This window comes from Schistocerca nitens, chromosome 7, assembly GCF_023898315.1.
Source record: "Schistocerca nitens isolate TAMUIC-IGC-003100 chromosome 7, iqSchNite1.1, whole genome shotgun sequence".
In the NCBI taxonomy this organism is placed as follows: domain Eukaryota; kingdom Metazoa; phylum Arthropoda; class Insecta; order Orthoptera; family Acrididae; genus Schistocerca; species Schistocerca nitens.
Window position 1 is genome coordinate 44,130,200 of NC_064620.1, and position 21,531 is coordinate 44,151,730.

General features: G+C 39.0%; 1 protein-coding gene across 1 annotated transcript in view; it reads left to right on the forward strand.

Annotated features, from left to right (window-relative positions):
- The window catches only part of LOC126195465 (dynein axonemal heavy chain 1-like), a 963,710-nt gene that overhangs the window by 742,005 nt on the left and 200,174 nt on the right, over positions 1–21,531 (forward strand). The window contains exons 53-55 of the mRNA XM_049934091.1: positions 12,830–13,025; positions 15,428–15,621; positions 15,852–16,006. Coding sequence (XP_049790048.1) covers positions 12,830–13,025; positions 15,428–15,621; positions 15,852–16,006 — 545 coding nt within the window. The remainder of the gene's footprint in view (positions 1–12,829; positions 13,026–15,427; positions 15,622–15,851; positions 16,007–21,531) is intronic.

Here is a 21,531-nt window from a genome sequence, read left to right on the forward strand (position 1 = left end):
CACGGCCGATTTCCTTCCCCATCCTTCCCTAATCCGAGCTTGTGCTCCGTCTCTAATGACATCGTTGTCGACGGGATGTTAAAACAGTAGCCTCCACCTCCTCTGTTCGTGTGTTTAAGGTTGCGTTTTGAGGCTCAGGCAAAATCGCAGTAACTATATTCCGCCTCTGGCCGCCAGAGTGTCGTTAGCTCAGAGGTTCCCTTGTGCGTTGCAGTGCTTGTGCTATAAGACATAGCAGTTCGAATCACGGTAGAAGCCGCTGACTATAACCTTTTATTTTCCATTTTAATTAATGGAGTTGCAAAGTGCTAGTAAAAATTTCTTATGCGAAATCTGAAGAATGCCTTTAAACATCAATCTTCGTCCGATTTCGACTTAGTAAATTAAGTTAATATCATTGATTTCTGCTTTGCAAATTCCAAGGTGCTTCACTGTAAAATAGACCCTGAAAAGATTCAAACCGACTGTCAACGATATAAATTTGAGCTTTGTTCGTCATATAGGCCTAACATGTCAGAAGGTTGTTTATGAAGTGCACATGTTCATTAATATAGTTCCCTTCTTCTAAATTTTTGCAATAGCATTTAACTGTAGACGTTTTCTAACACCGGCGCTAGCAATTCCTTTCCGTTCTCTGAAACCTTCAAAACGACAAATTTTTCTGGTTTAAATCTGATGACCTTAACTATCACTTCCGATCAACAATAAATACTTCATGAACCCATACATGGAACTCCAAATGTGCAGTGTTCCTGCACTGCTACAGAGCATGCATTGCAAGGTATTCACACAGTTTATCGCATAGACTTACCATAAGGAATGAAACAAGAACTGTAATACACTTTACACCACAGACGCTCACTCTGGCTTGACGAAAACATCCAAACATTGACCAAAAGTTGCACAAAAAATTGAGTTTGAAAGGAAAAGACACGAGGTATGAAGCATTTATAAATTCATCGAATGTAGTGAGGTGGTTTAATTTCGTCCCAGTCTATAAAATTAATTTCGGGCCATACTCAGCTCTTGCCGATTAATGTAATATAATACCCGCCTACTAATCAGGGCGTCTGTCTCCGTTGCTTTTGAGCGTGAATGGAAATTGTAGAAATTTTCTGTGGAGCAACATTTAATAATAAAGCGTTTTAAATCATCAAAAGCGATGAGCGGTAGCAGGCGCTTTCGATAAAGAACGGGGGAGTGCAGCGCCGCTGCTGTCGCCACGGCCGCTGCCAGTAGCCAGCAAATGGATCCCGGAGCTTTGCCGCATACGGCGTCCAGAGGAGGACAGTCTGCAGGAAATCTGCCACAAAATCGTTACTGGATAAAATTTTGATATCGGTGTGTCACAAAGCGAAATAGATTGAATCTGCGCTACCATTACATTCACGTCTTCAGCATTCAGACAGAAGAGGCTATAAAAATATTTTATGCTAGCTGCTCTCGATCCACTGCCATTATGAACAGAAACAACGCACGCTACCGTTAGACCACAGGCGTAATCAGCCTAGAGTTCCTCTATCATGGGACAAGTTTTCCTCCAGGAAGTGCCGCAGTCTACAGTGTTGCCAGATTGTGCAGATAACCGGACTTAGAGAATTAGCGAGTTGGCCAGTTTTTTTGTCCCATGTCGCGATCGGCGCGGACTTAGCCTCTGAAGCGGCCGGCCGCCGGTCAAGTTTTATGTCAAAGAGTGTACATATAAAGAATGTGGTAAACAGCAACTCATCAACACCCAAGCATAACATCAAAAGAAAATAACGATATAACGAATGATCCAAAAGAAGTGTGTGAGAAATTCATAGAGATGTTTAACACAATTGGCACAAATGAAACACGTGACTGGGCACCCAGTTTAAATGTTACAAAAACAAGCCAATCTTTTTTCATTGTTTCATGTAGTCTAAGATCTGAGATTCATATATTTTTAGAAAAAAGGGTCTTTCATCATACAAGTGTACCAAATCTAGAAATATTGAATACACCATATTGTTTAGGAGCCACAATGTAATTTCTTTTTTAGTTCTGTAATGGTCGATCTTGTAGTTTTATGCCTGCATAGCGAGGGTTTTTCTCGTAAAGTGTGGTTCAGTGAGAGATACTGTCGGATCTCTCTCTACCTCTAGTGTTGTGGTCATGTGTTTCTTTATTAAATGTTTTGTTACTGTTTACTGCCATAATGATTATCTCAAGTACATACAGGTTATGACCAGTTAGTATTTTAAATTCTTTAAACAAATTTCTGCAAGATTCCCTATCAAATTTCCTTCTTTAAACAAATTTCTGCAAGATTCCCTATCACATTTCCTTCCCATAATTCTAAGTGCCTTCTTCTGTAGGACAAGTACTCTTTTGATATATTCTTTAATGCCAGATCCCCGTATCTCTATCCATTAGCTTACAAGGGAACCTCCCCATCATACCCCCCTTGGATTTAGTTATAAGTTGGCACAGTGAATAGGCCTTGAAAAACTGAACACACATCAATCGAGAAAACAGGAAGAAGTTGTGTGGAACTATGAAAAAAATAAGCAAAATATACAAACCGAGTTGTCCATGCGCAACATAGGCAACATCAAGGGGATCTGAGTTCAGTAGTGCCGTGGTCCCGTGGTTAGTGCGGTAAGAGAGGTCCTCGGTTCAAACCTTCCGTCGTGAGAAAATTTTAGTTTCTTTATTTTCACAAAGCTATGATCTGTCCGTCCGTTCATTGACGTCTCTGTTCACTGTAATAAGTTTTGTATCTGTGTTTTGCGACCACACCACAAAACCGTGCGATCAGTCGACAAAAGGACGTGCCTCTCCATTGGGAACCGAAAACATTTGATCGCAAGGTCATAGGTCAACCCATTCCTCCACAGGAAAACACGTCTAATATATTCTATACGACACTGGTGACGACATGTGCGTCACATGACAGGAATATGTTGTCGAATCACCTAACTTGTACACTTGGCGAATGGGTAAAAAGATTCTTCTACCTTGCCCGATTTAGGTTTTCTTGTGGATGTGATAATCACTCCCAAAAAAGTGATGAAAACATAAGAGTTTGTCACATAAACTGCAACAAATGAACGCAACAGTTTCACAGTCACACGGTTTTCCCTGTGCTCTGTCAAAACGGATAATAATTGTCTGAAAATAAAAAATCAAACTTTTCAGTCGAGGGAAGACTTGAACCAAGGACCTCTGATTCCGCAGCTCCTCACGCTAACCATGGGACCACTGCGATCCTGAACTCAGACAATCCTTGTTGTTGCCTATGTTGCGCATGGACTACTCGGTTTGTATATTTTGCTTATTTTTTTCATAGTTCCACACAACTTCTTCCTGTTTTCTCGATTGATCTGTGTTCAGTTTTTCAAGGCCTATCCACTGTGCCAACTTATAAATAAATCTGAGGGGGTTGCTATGGGGAGGTTCCCTTGTTAGATGTAATTCAAATAGTGCAAAATATATTTGCCTCAGAGTGTTACTATTATGAAAAGGTGTCAGTTTTCTTGGGGCATATACAGCAGTAGATAGGTTTTAGCAAATATTTACATGGCCAGACCAATTTAATTCTGCATCAAGTGTCTGGCCAAGAAATGTCACAAGCAAAGCAACTCACAAGATACTTCGGTGTGGTGTGCCCCAAGGAATTATACTTGGACCTTTTCTGTTTCTTGTGTACTTTAATGATTTAACTGAGCCCACAAACTGCAAGGCTGTAAGCTATACTAATGACACATCTTTTTTCAGCTGGGACTGTGTTATGAAAACTTATTCAAACAGTAGTGAAATCAATTAATCAATTATAATTTTCTGTCAAGTTATCTTACTGCAAATAAGCTACTCGTATCTAAAGAGAAGACAGTGACAATGCAGTTTATGCTTAGCTATAATCACAACATAAATAGAACTCTATTTACACCCCATTGGCCCTGAGCTACACAAACAAACACATATTTTTGGATATAATTGTTGATGTCATGGAAAGAACATATAGACCATATGTGTAAGAAAATCAGTACAATTTTGTATCTACTGAAAAGGGTCTCAGCCTTCTTGGGTCTCAGCCTTCCTGTGCCATGATAGCTTGAGACAAATATACATCCGTATCTTCATTACGGTATTGAGATATGTGGTGGGCACCAGCTTTCTATACAGACAGACAGGGTCTTCAGACTACAAAATAGGCAGTAAGAGTGGTAACTAAGGTAAACAGGAGAGAGCCCTGCAGAGAAATCTTCAGGGAATATAAAATACTAACCATCTACTCTATGTACACCCTTCAGACAGTAATATTTGTGGAACAAAATCCAGAATACAATATAACAAACAGTAATGTACATAGGTACAATAAACATAGAAAGGAAAACTTTTACAGAATTGCAAGTCAAAAAAAGGCTGCAGGCCGTAGTGCACATACAATAAGAACCATCTTTATAACAGGTTTCCATGTGACCTAATGACAGCTAACATGAATACTTTAAATAATAAATTTAAGCATCTATTAATAGAGTAAAGCTGTTATTGAGTAGCAGATTTCAAGTTGTAGTATCCCTTTCTAAAACAGTGTACATAGCATAAGTTTGTTTTTGCAACACAAAAATGATAATTTCTGATCTTCACACACTATATCGGTGTATGTATTTATATTTCAAGTTATAAAGTGTCTCTATAAAACAGTGAATATAACATGTTTGTTTGTAACATGTTTGTTTTGCCAACAAAAAGCACAATAATTTCTGATCTTTACTATTTAGATTGATGTGTGCATGTATGTACATTAACTAAACCTTTGTATATGTGAATTAAAATCTGTGACAATGTCAAAAACCTGATTGTTATGTGGATAGCAAACAGACAAATAAATAAAAAATAAACATGTGCAATGATGAGCAGTCCTCTTGCTGAGGCCTTGGCAGAGCTGAATTACCATCCCCTCCTTGCACAGAAACAGATCTCCAGTGCCTTGTCTTCTCAATCACCCATCATACTTACTGACCAGTCACAAAGGAGTGCCTCCCTTTTCATGACTCAGTACACACCAGGATTGGAGTAGCTGAATCTGATTTTCACCAAGAGTTTCAGCTATCTCCCACTACGCCATGAAATGAGTAATATTCTACCTACCACTGACAGTGGTATTCTGCAGTCCTCCAGCCTATGCAAAATACCTGTCCAGCCAGCCGCATTCCACTGCTGTTCCTAACTCCTTGTTCAATGGCTCACATCCCTACAGAAGTGTCAGATGCAAATCCTGTCCCATAGGTCCTTCCACTACTATCTGCTCCAGTCCTGTCACAGGCATTTCGTATTCCCTTAACTTGCAGGGACACCTGTGAAAGTAGTCGTCTTCCATCTTAGCTGCAACCACTGTTCGCCATTTTGTATGAACAGCTACTGCCAAATTGTGGCCATGAGACAGCTGGACCACAATACCGGTTGCTTGACTTAGTGAGTGCTTCACAGCCTGTACTATCTGTATTCTTCCCACCAACACCATACATACATACTTACTGTTCAATGCTACAGCCCATTTTAGAGCCATGACATCTTTTGTCACTTCCGTCCATTCTTCTTTGCCCATTGGTTTCCTTCTCCAATTCCTGACTCCCATTGCTTTGATGTCCTCATCCATATCTTCAAGCTACTTTCTCCTTCTCCTTTTGAACTTTCCAATAAAGACTTTCTTGACACTCTTGAGTTTCTGCCATTCTCTGTGTGTGACCAACCCATCTTATTCTTCGTACTTATTCTGTAGCAGTTTTCCTCTCTCACTGCCCCCAATATCTTTCCCAAAATCTTCCTTTCCCATCTCAGTGACCCAGTGACCAGCCTTCTTCCCTTGTAGTCATCACCCAGTCTCTTAATCCATACATTTCTGAAGGGTTTAAAATAGTCATATATATTTTGATTTTTATAATCTTATTAACATTCTTTCCACTTGCTATCCTTTTTTGATTTTCTGCTGCTGTCCAATTATCTTCTCTTATTACCAAACCTAGATATTTAAATACTTCCACTATTTGATATTCTTTAGTGTTCATTTTAAATAAAATATTTTCAGTATCTCTACTAGGACCTCCCATCATCATATACTTTGTTTTGCCTATATCCTCTTCCAGTCCTAACTTCTGTGCTACTCCTTCCAATACAGCACCATTTCTTTCAAAGCTCTGATGTGGCTTGCAACTAAGGCTACATATCAGTGTATGCCTCCACCTGGATCTGCTCATTACATATTGATTACATTGAGTTCTTTGGCATTTCCTGAATTTCACTCCTCTAGTGCTAAGTTAAAGAATAGCACAGAGTTCACACCTCCTTGCCACAGCCCCCTACTTAACTTGAACTCACCTGATGACTCTTGTTATGTTCTGACCTTACAAACTGTTGCTTTCATTGTTATTTCTGCCAACCCCACTTATTTTAAGGGGATTCTAATATCTTTAATACTTTTGAGAATCTTATTCTTGTGTAGACTGTTGTATGCTTGTTTAAAATGAGTGTACAACAAATGAAATTGCTTGTCTCGATAAAAATAACTGGTCATTGTAGGTCTATTTCTTCTAAATCCCATCTCTTAATCTCCAGTTTCCTTTCCACCCTGCTTTCCAGTCAAGAAGATAAAATCGTACTACACAGCTTAGGTGTTGTATCTAAGAGAGTAATCCTGTGGGAACTGCTGCATTCTAACTTATTGCCTTTCTTACATAATGGCCAGATTATTCCCATGCTCTGAACTTTTGGAATTTCTTTCTTTGCCCATGTTTACTTTATTAATTCATTAATGGCCACTTCTATCTTCTTTCCCCAAAATGTTAATAATGCAGCCGTTCTGCCATCTTCTTCTGTCACTGTTATTATTCTTTAAGTTTTTAATTGCATTCTTCACTTTTGTGTAAGTCTGATGGTTTGACTTCCTGCTCCTCCACTTGTATTCTAATTCCAGTTATGAATCCAGTTCCTCTCGTTCCTCATTCAAGGCTTTCTCTCTGTTACCTCCTTCCTTTCCTTTGAGTAACACAGTAAAATACTTGTGTCATCTTCCCAAAGCTGTGCTTTTATCTCAAGTTAGTTTCTATCTTCATTCTGGTAGATGACTGCTCTCATTTGGAATTCTTTCTTCAGTTCTCTAGATTTTTCATAAAACTTTCGTATCTCATTATTGCCCCTCATTTTGTCCAACAATTCAATCTTCGCCCTTTCATTCTGGCTTTCTTCACACTGCATAACTTAGCCCCTCATTTCTTCTTCTATCTATACTCTTCCAACACTAGTATAGTTTTCCTTCACAGCATTCTTTGCCTCTCTTTATTCATCTTTTGAATTATCAATGAACACTCCTCATCAAAACATTTAACTGTTCTTTTGTGTTTTACCCTCCCCAGTACTTCCTCTGCAGCAGTCTCACATTTAGTTTCTGCATCATCTTCCTTCCATGTATTCTTTCCTCTTGTCTCAAAAATCTCTTTTAATTTCTTTTTGTATTCTTCCTGCTTTTCTTTAACTTGGAGACTTCCTATACTGTGTTTTGCTTACCACTACTCTTTGTATTTCTTGCCATATTTATCTTCTGTCTATATCTGATAAATCTTGCACTATACCTCAAAGAACACAGCCTCTCACTAACTACTGTGAAACTAATTATATTTGCCATCACTGAGCTATGTATAGTGGCCTGTATCTCCTTCACTATGTATTGGCCTGTGTTTCCTGAAAGCTATCATTCCTTGTCCTTTCCACCATATTTCTTGAAGTGCCACTATTTTCATTCTATATTTATCTATTTCTTCTCTAATTTCTTGCAGTCTGCCATGTTTCTTAAGTGTCCTCACATTCCAGATGGTTATCATAATATCCATTTTCCATCTCATTAATCTTTTTCCTCTTCCGAGACCAGTGTGTGGTAGCCACAACACTTTCATTTTCTGAGTGGGGATTACTAGCCGCGAACCCAACCCCCAACCTGGAGGACAAGGATCTTCCCTTGGGTTTTACTCCTGGGTTTTCTTCCCTAGGCCTATAGAGCCTCTCTTGCCCTATGTGAGACACAATTTGTCTGGCTCGTCTGCCAGTGCCTGTCTGTCTTATATGACCTTGCCAGTAGCTATGCTTCTACCAGTGTAGCCCTCAACTTTTGTGGAGCACACATCCCCTCTTGGCTGGCACTAAAGATGTCCTATGGGAGGTTCCCACCAAGATCAGCTTTTCTGAACTGCAGATGAGGTAACTGTGCCTGTAACATATCTTTTGTTCCCATAAACCTCCTGGTGTCAACATTCCCTAGTCCCTGACTTCCAGTTGCCTCTTATCTCCATCTCTACTCCTACTCCAGCCTCAGAAGCACCTTCCATCCCCCTGTCTCACCTGAATAGCACTTTCTCTCTCCCTGCTTCTCTCCCCTCCGCCTTCCCCTAAGCACAGCTCTCCTGATGCTGCACCTATCAGCACACCAAACTGTCCAAACCACACCCCTCCAGACTCCTACAGAGGCACTGAAATAGCTTCCCCCACCCCTATCCTGCTATCTGTCCCCCCTCCCTACCTCTAAACCCACACAAACCAAGATTGCTGCCCACTGCAATGGTGCCACAGCACCCAGAAATAACAGTGGACATGTGAGTGTGAGTTGTGTGTTTATGAATATGTGTGTGTGTGTGTGTGTGTGTGTGTGTGTGTGTGTGTGTGTGTGTGTGATCTGATGAAGGACTTTGTCCAAAAACTGAAGCTTCCCCAACAGTCTACTTTTACATATGCCTGTCTGCTCCTCAATGCTTCCTGCACATAGTTAGTAGCAATATATCCATTAGGATAGATAGTATTGGTTGGTCACAAAGGTAGCTTAAGAGTACTTCTTAAATGTGAATATTTTAGGTTAGGTGTCACTGTAATTGTTATGAATAACAACTGGAAATAAAAATTCTTGTAAACAGTAACATTTATTTTATTGTATTTTCCACTGTGTGTTTGGAAGGATTGCACCTACATATTACTTGTATTTATATTAGTCAATAAAATATAGATGTACTGTACGTACAACTTATGCATTTCACTGACACTCAAAGTTCTGTGGATGTTTTGATTGCATCAAAATGTAAATACCATTTAGAGTTGTTACCAGGTCTGGTAGGGTATGTAGAGGGTGTGAATACCATCAGATATTGAGCAGTGGCTATGAAGGACATGAAGATCATAAGTTCTCATTCATACAACATTTAACAGTACCTGTCAGAGTTTGGGGTCTCATTGTTGGCTGCCATTTTGCCAGCATGATCAAATCATGCAATATCCAGAGTTGTGGGGCATTATGATGTGATAGCGTCTGAAGGCTGAGGATGACACAGTGGTCAGTCAGTACTGTTAAGGTCTTCGGAGACCTGTTAGGATGGAATCTAGTTTTGTTAGTGTCTGGTGTTGCACTTCATGGGAAGGTGAGGACAAGCATATTTATCATCAAGATTCCAGTCAATCACCTTCAACCACTAAAGGGAAGGAACGTGAATTGTGCGCCATGCACACTGCAACCTCTTCACTTCTCAGCATACCATTTGAAAACAAGTAATTGAGTCCATGCAACATTCTATGTCATCACACCCCATTAGTCAGATGCTAACAGCACCTAGACTTGGGAATTACCATTGCATATGTAGGCTGTCATTAATATCACATCACAAATGTCTGTGTTTGTAGTAGTGCCATGACCAAGAAGCATGGACTGCTGATGAATGGTGTCACTTCATGCTTGAATTGCTGTTCAGTAATAATCTGAATGACCACTGTCGGTGATTATGCCTGTGACTTACAAAGAGGTCCCATTCTTCCAAAGTTTCAGGCGGCATGTTGGTCTTACTTCTGGCATCATGGTGTGGTGTATGTTTTCAGTTAAAGCTGGTAGTGATTGAAGGAAATCTGACAGCGCCAGTATTATGATGTGGTGTGTGGGCTTTCAAATAAGAATGAAATGATGGCCTTCAACTCACAGACTCAGGGTTGTAATATTAAAAGTTTAGGCTGGTTTTGTTGTCTAGGGGCTGGGATACATAGTTGCCGCATTACAAGCCAAATACTGCTGAGTCTACAGTATGCAATATGAATATACATATGAATTGAATGGTTGAAGGTTCCTATCACTCGGCAATTGTGAACTTTGAATCTTATATGAAATTTATAAATGAAAGCTTGCAAGTAGGTAAATTCTGCAGGTACTATTTTAACGACTTCAGATGATGGGTACTATAGTAGAAGTACCTTTAAGAATGCCCTTTATCACTGTAAAACACTTAATGGTGTCGGTGGTCCAGCAATTATATAAAATATAAGTTGAATAACAGGGAAACAATAGATTCTTACTTCACGTAATTAGTTTTGAACAGCAACATAGCTCGCGAGATATTCACTTCTAAACGCGTACTCTGTCTTCACTGCAGAAGCCACGGAAATCTCACAAGTGCACCAGTTGGCACTACAAAATATTTCTGTCTCCCGCGACCATGCACAAACTACTTCACTCTCCAAGTCCTTCCTGTGACACTGCGTCCATCGCACCGTACTGTCCAGGACCTCTCATGTCCTCTCCTGTACTCCCCTGTCCCCTCTTGAAACGATGCTCCTCCCCCTCTTCCATACAGTCTCTCCACATATCCTGTTTGGAACGATCGCTGTGATTGGCTAGAGCGGCCCTGCCCTGTCTCCAAGCCAATGCACACTCACAAACATAATGAAACACATTTGAAATACTGGATTTACATTTAAATAACTTGAAATCAAATAAATATTCCTACAGCTGGACCATAAATACACTCTAACACACATTATTAAATACATAAACAAATTAAATAAATATATATCAAAGGAATATAACAGAAGTAAGCCAGTAGCCTAATGTCTCTGTTCTTTCTAAAACACAGTAAATAATTGACGAATATCTTCATGTATAGTATATATAGGATATAAACAAAGAAATAGATGTATAAATATATTTATAAGCATGCTGCTACCATTTTTTCGTGTAGCTGTCGAGTACTTTTGGCCTGACGCGATCGATAGTAATCGTCCACTTTGACCTCCAATAACTCATGTACTATTCAAGTTACATGCCTGTAATTTATACCAATTTAGGTTTACACTAATAGCTTTCAAAAGACATGTCGATTGACAAAATCAGATGAACCGTTTAGACTTTGAAAATTCGTTGCTGGGTGTTACTTGAAAAATTTATCATGAGATACTAAAGTTTAAACTAATAAAGATATTGAAAATCTCATTACACCATCAGAATCACTGTGCCAATAATGGTAACGTACATGTTTCTTTTTGAGGTATCATGATTATCTGGCTACTATTAATTTCTTTTCGAACTGTGAAATGTCTGCCATTAAGGTTTTACAAAGTCTGCCAATTTGGCACTCCTGGCATGTCTCCATCTACACAGCGTCACCAAGGAATTCCCAGCCATGCGGTTGGCTGGACCATGTGGTCCGGCTGTTGTGCGGTATCACGCGGTTGCTAACGAGCCGCAGCTTGCCGAGCAGCTCGAGCGATGGCTGCCAATTCTGAAATTAAAATATTTCCAGGGCACCACAACTCATCCGTTACCACACAGGTGACTATCGGTTATGATTTCAGATAAAGGGCATATAGATTGAGGGAACTCTGACAGCACAACAGTACGTCACTGACACCCAGCTCCCATAGGTGTTACCTCTCCTGAGACAGTATTCTAGTGCTATTTTTCAACAGCACAACTCTTGCTTACATATGGCATGTGTGTCAGTGAAAAAAATGGAAATGAGTATATGGTATCATTGGCCGAGAGCCCCCATCCAGGGAAGTCCAATCGTCAAGTACAAGTCTTATTTCAGTCGACGCCACATTGAGTGAGTTGCGCGCCAGTGATGAGGATGAAATGATAAGGACAATACAACACCCAGTCCCCAAGTGTAGAAAATCTCCAACCCGGCCAGGAATCTAACCTGGACCTGCTTGCATGGGAGGCGAGCACAGTACCACCCAGCTAAGCAGGTGGATTGTGTCAGTGAACTATCTGCTTGATGCTGAGGTACTCCTATGGCTAGCAAGATCCCCAGATTGTGTCAGGAGAGAATACAATGGTTCCATGGTACCTTTCCTAAGTAAATCAGAGTGTGCATCCAGGGCAGAACAGTTGTAATGACCGATACATAAGTGGGCTCGTATTGCGAACTTCTTTGTGAATTTTACTCCATATTGTAAGCAGTGAAATAACATCACAATCTCTCTCAACCCATAAAGTTTTGAATCATTGTCTACTCCCTTATGGGTGCTTATCTTTTTTTATCATCTAGTGTAACAAACTATACACTGAACTAACAATGTTGGTATATAGGAGCTAATAAGTGGAATGAACACATTGAAAAGACAAATATGTAATGCTGGGATAGGATGGGTACTGCTTTGGTCAAACAATTTTTCTAGCAGTAAGGCATCCAAGTAGCCTCTTACCAGAGGTATTCATATGCAAATTGTGCTGTTTACAATGGCAGAAAGTGAGAAGCCACACTCGTGTGAACATCTATCTCCCTCCTGCAATTTCTCACTATCCTGCAGCAGTTTCCATATTTGTCCATTGTGACAATATTAATTCTTTTACATTCACAGTTTGTCAAACTGTTCAACAGAAATTTATGATTATGCAACATTCTGTTGTATTTGGTTTAATGGTAAATGACTGTTTTATGAGATGGACTTCACAAGAGAAACTTGTATATATGATTTTTTTTAACCAAATATTTAACTAAATATCTTATTTTTATATATTTTTCATGTATTTCTTATGGTGTATGTCATTATTTCATTACAGCAAAAAGTGAAATCAGCAGAAGAGACACAAATTAATATTGATAATACAAGAGCGCTGTATATACCTGTTGCAAACCGAGCACAAATACTCTTTTTCTGTGTATCAGATCTGGGCAATGTTGATCCCATGTACCAGTATTCATTAGAATGGTTCATCAGCATATTTATTGGGAGCATGACTAATACAGAAGCATCAGGTCTGTAATAAATGCAAATTTTCTGCATTTGTTTTCTATACACAAGGATATCTTCTCATGTATATAATGCATATTTGAACTATCAACTGTTTTTATTTTAAAACCAAATATCTGCTGATTTCAGTCTTGGACCATCTTCATGGATGAGGGTTAAAATGCTTTAAGCCACCGTATTGCTTTAGTCATTAATTAAAATATGTAGTCGATGGCATGAATGTAAATATATGTCACAGTACTTTAAAAGCAAACATACGAATACCAAATACAGGGTGATTCAAAAAGAATACCACAACTTTAGGAATTTAAAACTCTGCTTCGACAAAAGGCAGAGCTAATCACTATCTGTCGGCGAATTAAGGGAGCTATAAAGTTTCATTTAGTTGTACATTTGTTCGCTTGAGGCGCTGTTGACTAGGCGTCAGCGTCAGTTGATGCTAAGATGGCGACCGCTCAACAGAAAGCTTTTTGTGTTATTGAGTACGGCAGAAGTGAATCAACGACAGTTGTTCAGCGTGCATTTCAAACGAAGTATAGTGTTAGACCTCCTGATAGGTGGTGTATTAAACGTTGGTATAAACAGTTTACAGAGAATGGGTGTTTGTGCAAAGGGAAAAGTTCTGGACGGCCGAGAACGAGCACTTCATCACTGGCCTCCAAGAAGCCCTGATCTTACCCCCTGCGATTTTTTCTTATGGGGGTATGTTAAGGATATGGTGTTTCGGCCACCTCTCCCAGCCACCATTGATGATTTGAAACGAGAAATAACAGCAGCTATCCAAACTGTTACACCTGATATGCTACAGAGAGTGTGGAACAAGTTGGAGTATCAGGTTGATATTGCTCGAGTGTCTGGAGGGGGCCATATTGAACATCTCTGAACTTGTTTTTGAGTGAAAAAAAACCTTTTTAAATACTCTTTGTAATGATGTATAACAGAAGGTTATATTATGTTTCTTTCATTAAATACACATTTTTAAAGTTGTGGTATTCTTTTTGAATCACCCTGTATATACAGAGCAGTACTGAAGAGACACAACAGTACCTCTCTGTATGCATTTAATATTTGTATGCCTGCTTTTAAAGTCCTGTGCCATATATTTATATTCATGGCATGCACTACACATTTTAAGTAATGACTAATGAAATATGGTGGCGTAAATCATTTTAATCCATGAAGATGGTCCAAGACCAAAACCGGTAGATATTTGGGTTTTTAAAACAAAGCATCTGATGTTTCAAATAACCACTTATACATTACTTAATGGCTGTAGAGAGCCACCTCCCAAAAATGATATTTTATCAAATGGCATTATTACAATTTTAAAGAAAAATTATAATGATTCTTCTTTCTAAACTGTCCTACATTCTTATTACTATTATTTGATAATCATCAGTAATGTACAAAGATAAAACAGTCCTCAGTCAGTACTGTTGCTCTGTTGTGTCCAAATGTAGAGTTACACAGTGTGACTTTAAATACAAAAATTTAGGTCAGACTTCACCATGACTTTTACTGATATCGATTGAAGCTTCAAATTTGCTATTACCAATCACAAATAAATTGTGACTGCTAACAGTAAACTTATAGTTTCAATTAATTACAAAAGTGTGGCCAAATGTAATTCTTGCATGGTGCTTTCAGTGTCACAGTTAATTAAAATTAAAAGTTAAATTAGCATGTAATGATTTTTTTATGTTGCTGTTTTGTAATATGGTCAAAAATTATGAACCTGTATATTGTATTTATATTATGAAAAGGAAAGTTGCCACTCACCACATAGCGGAGATGCTGAGTCACAGATAGGCACAACAAAAAGATTATCACAAATAAAGCTTTCAGCCAGTAAGGCCTTCGTCAAAAGTAGACAACAGATACGTGCATGCGCACGCGCGCGCGCGCACACACACACACACACACACACACACACACACACACACACACACACACACACAAGACAACAGTCTCAGGCAACTGACCCCAGCCTCAGTTGCCTGAGACTGCAGTCATGTGTGTGAGGGTTGCATTTGCATGAGTGTGTGTGTGTGTCTGTCATCTATTTTTGATGAAGGCCTCATTAGCTGAAAACTTCATTTGTGACAGTCTTTTTGTTGTGCCTATCTGCGAGTCAGCATCTCCATTATGTGGTGTGTGGCAACTTTACTTTTCATAATATAGTTAAATTCCATCCCGCTCTTTCCATTATTGTATATTGCATTATTTAGATATCATTATAAAAGAGAACATTCAGGAATCTTATAGCTAAAGCTTGACTATCATGATGTAATAAATCATAGTATGGTTCCCTTTTTTTGTCTAAATACCTGTATCTGGATATCATTATATTTGGAACACGGTTCTTTCTGTGACCATGTCTACAAGCTTGATATTCATTACTTTGCAGCTGACATAAATGAAAGAGTGGAGAATATTAATAATTACTTTACATTTAGTTTATATTCCAATGTCTGCCGAAGTCTATTTGAAAAACACAAGATGCATTTTGCATTTCTTTTATGTGTAAGAATATTGATGGATGAAGAAAGAATAGATCCCACTGAATGGCAATTCTTATTGGCAGGGGGAAACCCTCTACAGGTATGTTTCTGATAGTCATGTGCTAATTGTTATCAAACTTTTAACTGTGCAGTGCTTTCATTGCATTTATTGATATATCTCCCCAAACTTGTAAAAACTAGTAATTCTCCATGTGTAGAACTTTTTAACAAGAATAGCATATATATCAAACATATGATAGCTCTTTTGATTCTTTCATTTACTAACATTTTACTTGTTATGCTTAAACTTCACACCAATGTTTCAATTAGGAGGTTGAGAATCCTGCCCCAGAATGGTTATCAAGCAAATCTTGGAAAGAAATAATGTCCCTTGAAGCACTTCCAAAATTTAAGCCATTTGTAGATTCATTTGTGTCTCAGTTGGCTGGGTACAAAAAGATATTTGATTCATTGGAGCCCCACAAGTAAGTAAAAATATTATTTTTTATCTTTTTCTGTTAATAACATGGGCTTACAAAAACAATGAAAATTATTCACATTAAATGGAGATAGCAGTGGTAGTAGTATTCTTGGTACAGTTACGTAATTATATATCCCACATTTTATTTTTAATGTAAGTTGTGGTCATTCACTTTGAAATTATTTGGCTGCCTACTATTGTTTGTTTTCAGTGTGGATAATAATAACATTTCCAATGTCACCCATAAACAAAGTTTAGAAGACAGCAAATAAGTAATGTAAAATATAATAAATACGAAAGTCTGTACACTTTGGTGGAAAGATACTAATTAAGCTTGCTACAGAATAATGTGTCTCCTTAAGGTCCATGTTACAAACTGCCTTTTGTGCTTCATAGAAGTCATAGAAAGCATAGACTATTGGAAGAACACTCTGTATCTACAAATACATAAGTCAAGATGGCATCAAGTTCGAATAGTCAGTCACAATACTTGACAAAAAAAAGTAAAATTCGTGTAAGTAAGTGTTGTAAATGTAACTCATATGATGTAACATACCAAACGAAAGTGTTGATATGTTGATAGACACACAAACACACACACAAAATTCAAGCTTTCGCAACCCACGGTTGCTTCATCAGGAAAGAGGGAAAGAGAGGGAAAGACGAAAGGATGTGGGTTTTAAGGGAGAGGGTAAGGAGTCATTACAATCCTGGGAGTGGAAAGACTTACCTTAGGGGGAAAAAGAACAGGTATACACTCGCGCGCACACACACACACACACACACACACACACACACACACACACACACACACACACACACATATCCATCCGCACATACCAACGCTTTCGTTTGGTATGTTACATCATCATTGTTTTTAGATATATTTTTCCCATGTGGAATGTTTCCCTCATAGACACACAAATAAACACAAACACACACACAAAATTCAAGCTTTCGCAACCTACGGTTGCTTCATTAGGAAAGAGGGAAGGAGAGGGAAAGATGAAAGGATGTGTGTTTTAAGGGAGAGGGTAAGGAGTCATTCCAGTCCCGGGAGCGGAAAGACTTACCTTAGGGGGAAAAAAAGGACAGGTATACACTCGCACACACACACATATCCATCCGCACATATAAAGACACAAGCAGACATTTACGTATATAATGGAAATATGTGTTTAGCATGCTTTATAACATCAAAAGTTACGGAAAAGAGATCTAAAGAAACGATCAAATTAGACAGCATAGCAACAACATCTTACCAGCAAAGTACAATTTCACCTTGAAAAGTCTCAGTACTCTGTTATTGTGGAAAGCGTGTGTGCAAGGGATTGTTGTTGTTGTGGTCTTCAGTCCAGACACTGGTTTGATGCAGCTCTCCCTGCTACTCTATCCTGTGCAAGGTTCTTCATCTCCCAGTACCTACTGCAACCTACATCCTTCTGAATCTGTTTAGTGTATTTATCTCTTGGTCTCCCACTGTGATTTCTACCCTCCACGCTGCCCTCCAATACTAAATTGGTGATCCCGTGATGCCTCAGAATATGCCCTACCAACCGATCCCTTCTTCTAGTCAAGTTGGGCCACAAATTACTCTTCTCTCCAGTTCTATTCAATACTTCCTCATTAGTTATGTGATCTACCCAGCTAACCTTCAGCATTCTTCTGTAGCACCACGTTTCGAAAGCTTCTATTCTCTTTTTGTCTAAACTATTTATCGTCCACGTTTCACTTCCATGCCGGCCGGTGGTGGCCGAGCAGTTCTGGCGCTACAGTCTGGAACCACGCGACTGCTACGGTCGCAGGTTCGAATCCTGCCTCGGGCATAGCTGTGTGTGTTGTCCTTAGGTTAGTTAGGTTTAAGTAGTTCTAAGTTCTAGGGGACTTATGACCTCAGCAGTTGAGTCCCATAGTGCTCAGAGCCATTTGAACCATTTTTCACTTCCATACATGGCTACACCCCATACAAATACTTTCAGAAACGACTTCCTGACACTTAAATCTATACTCAATGTTAACAAATTTCTCTTCTTCAGAAACGCTTTCCTTGCCATTGCCAGTCTACATTTTATATCCTCTCTACTTCGACAATCATCAGTTATTTTGCTCCCCAAATAGCAAAACTCCTTTACTACTTTAAGTGTCTCATTTCCTAATCTGATTCCCTCAGCATAACCTTACTTAATTCTACTACATTCCATTATCCTCATTTTGCTTTTGTAGATGTTCATCTTGTGTCCTCCTTTCAAGAGACAGTCCATTCTGTTCAGCTGCTCTACCAAGTCCTTTGCTGTCTCTGACAGAATTATAATGTCATTGGCGAACCTCAAAATTTTACTTCTTCTCCACGGATTTTTATTCCTACTCCAAATTTTTCTTTTGTTTCCTTTACTGCTTGCTCAATATACAGATTGAATAACATCGGGGATAGGCTACATCCCTTTCTCACTCCCTTCCAAACCACTGCTTCCTTTTCATGCCCCTCGACTCTTATAACTGCCATCTGGTTTCTGTACAAATTGTAAATAGCCTTTTGCTCCCTATATTTGACCCCTGCCATCTTCAGAATTTGAAGCAGAGTATTCCAGTTAACATTTTCAAAAGCTTTCTCTAAGTCTACAAATGCTAGAAACATAGGTTTGCCTTTCCTTAATCTATTTTCTAAGATAAGTTGTAGGGTCAATGTTTCCTCACATGTTCCAACATTTCGACGGAATCCAAATGATCTTCACCGAGGTCGGCTTTTTTTTCCATTCGTCTGTAAAGAATTTGTGTTAGTATTTTGCAGCCATGGCCTATTAAACTGATAGTTTGGTAATTTTCACATCTGTCAACCCCTGCTTTCTTTGGGATTGGAATAATTACATTCTTCTTGAAGTATGAGGGTATTTCACCTGTCTCATACATCTTACGCAACAGATGGTAGAGTTTTGTCAGGGCTGGCTCTCCCAAGGCTATCAGAAGTTCTAATGGAATGCTGTCTACTCCCAGGGCCTTGTCTTGACTTAGGTCTTTCAATGCTCCATCAAACTCTTCACGCAGTATCATATCTCCCATTTCATCTTCATCTACATCCTCTTCCATTTCCATAATATTGTCCTCAAGAACATCTGTATAGACCCTCTATATACTCCTAACACCTTTTTGCTTTCCCTTTTTTGCTTAGAACTGGGTTTCCACCTGAGCTCTTGACATTCATGCAAGTGGTTCTCTTTTCTCCAAAGTTCTCTTTAATTTTCCTGTAGGCAGTATCTATCTTACCCCTAGTGACATATGCGTCTACATCCTTACATTTGTCCTCTAGCCATCCTTGCTTAGCTGTTTTGCAGTTCCTGTCGATCTCATTTTTAAAATGTTTGTGTTCCTTTTTGCCTGCTACATTTACTGCATTTTTGTATTTTCTCCTTTCATCAATTAAATTCAGTATCTCTTCTGTGACCCAATGATTTCAATTAGCCTTCTTCATTTTACCTACTTGTTCCTCTGCTGCCTCCACTGTTTCATCTCTCAAAGCTACCCATTCTTCTTCTACTGTATTTCTTTCCCCCATTCTTACCAGTCGTTCCCTAATGCTCTTCCTGAAACTTTCTACGACCTCCGGTTCTGTCAGTTTATTCAGGTTCCATTTTCTCAAATTCCCACCTTTTTGCAGTTTCTTTAGTTTTAATGTGCAGTTCATATCCAGTAGATTTTGGTCAGAGTCCACATCTGCCCCTGGAAATGTCTTAAAATTTAAAACCTGGTTCCTAAATCTCTGTCTGACCATTATGTAATCTATTTGAAACCTGTCAGGATCTCCAGGCTTCTTCCATGTATATGACCTTCTTTCATGATCCTTGAACCAAGTGTTAACTGTGATTAAGTAATGCTGTGTGCAAAATTCTACCAGGCGGCTTCCTCTTTCATTCCTCACCCCCATTCCATATTCACCTACTACATTTCCTTCTCTTCCTTTTCCTACTATCGAATTCCATTCAGCCGTGACTATTAAATTTTTGTCTCCCATCACTATCAGAATAATTTCTTTTATCTCATCATACATTTCATCAATCTCTTCATCATCTGCAGAGCTAGTCGCCATGTAAACTTGTACTACCGTGGTAGGCGTGGGTTTCGTATCTATCTTGGCCACAATAATGTGTTCACTATGCTGTTTATAGTAGCTTACTCACATTCCTATTTCTTTTATTCATTATTAAACCTACTCCTGCATTACCCCTATTTGATTTTGTATTTATAACCCTGTATTCACCTGACAAAAAGTCTTGTTCCTCCTGCCACTGAACTTCAGTATTTCCCACTATATCTAACTTTAACCTATCCATTTCCCCTTTTAAATTTTCTAACCTACCTGCCCAATTAAGGGATCTGACATTCCACACTCCGACCCGTAGAACGCCAGTTGTCTTTCTCCTGATAACAACGTCCTCCTGGGTAGTCCCCACCCGAAGATACGAATGGGGGACTATTTTACCTCCGGAATATTTTACCCAAGAGGACGCTATTATCATTTAACCATCCAGTAACGCTGCATGCCCTCTGTAAAAAGTAGGGTTGTAGTTTCCCCTTGCTTTCAGCCGTTCGCAGTACCAACACAGCAAGGCTGTTTTGGTTAGTGTTACAAGGGCAGATCAGTCAATCATCCAGACTGTTGCCCCTGCAGCTACTGAAAAGGTTGCTGTCCCTCTTGAGGAACCACACATTTGTCTGGCCTCTCAACAGATACCCCTCGGTTGTGGTTGCACCTACGGTATGGCTGTCTGTATCGTTGAGGTACGCAAGCCTCCCCACCAATGGCGAGGTCCATGGTTCATTGGGAGAATTAATGTGTATCAAATGCAAAACTGTGTTTCATTCCACCTGTGTAACTGTGAATTCAAAATAAAAACTTTGGTTATGTATGGAAGACGAATTAGGATTAAATTTGAATAACAATGAGTGTTCTTATTAAGTTATTTACATGCTCATTGATGAAGTGAAAGAACTAAAAACTGAACTCGATGTTCTTCCTCAACAGAAGTGACAAAATGATAGTGAAATTCGAAGAGAGAAAAAATATGTTGCTAAATCATGTGAAGATCAATGTTGGGTTAAAGAACATGTGGCGAAAACAAAACAATATATGGTGCCTGAAAAGACATTTAAAACAGTGAGAGGCATTTCAAAAGATTTTTCATCAATTAGAAGGACAAGCAACAGCTTTTGAAGTTCTCCAAACAGAGGACAAAAATAATATTTCTGTAACAAGGCCTAATGTGAACAGTTTAGTGTTACAGGAGCAAACAAAATCATGGTAGGGCTAAAAAATTCATCCTCCCAACATAACACACAAGAAAAGGCTGTAGGTTTAAGTACTGACAAATCCAGTTTCTTAATGACCAAAAAAAGTGTAGACAAGGACATCGTCACAAAAGTATCTAAAATTGACCTGATAATCACAGAGATCTGTATTGAAATTATGTAACAGTAACACTGTAGACAGAAGTGTAAATATTAATTACGAAAGCAGGTACACTGTGAAACGTAATG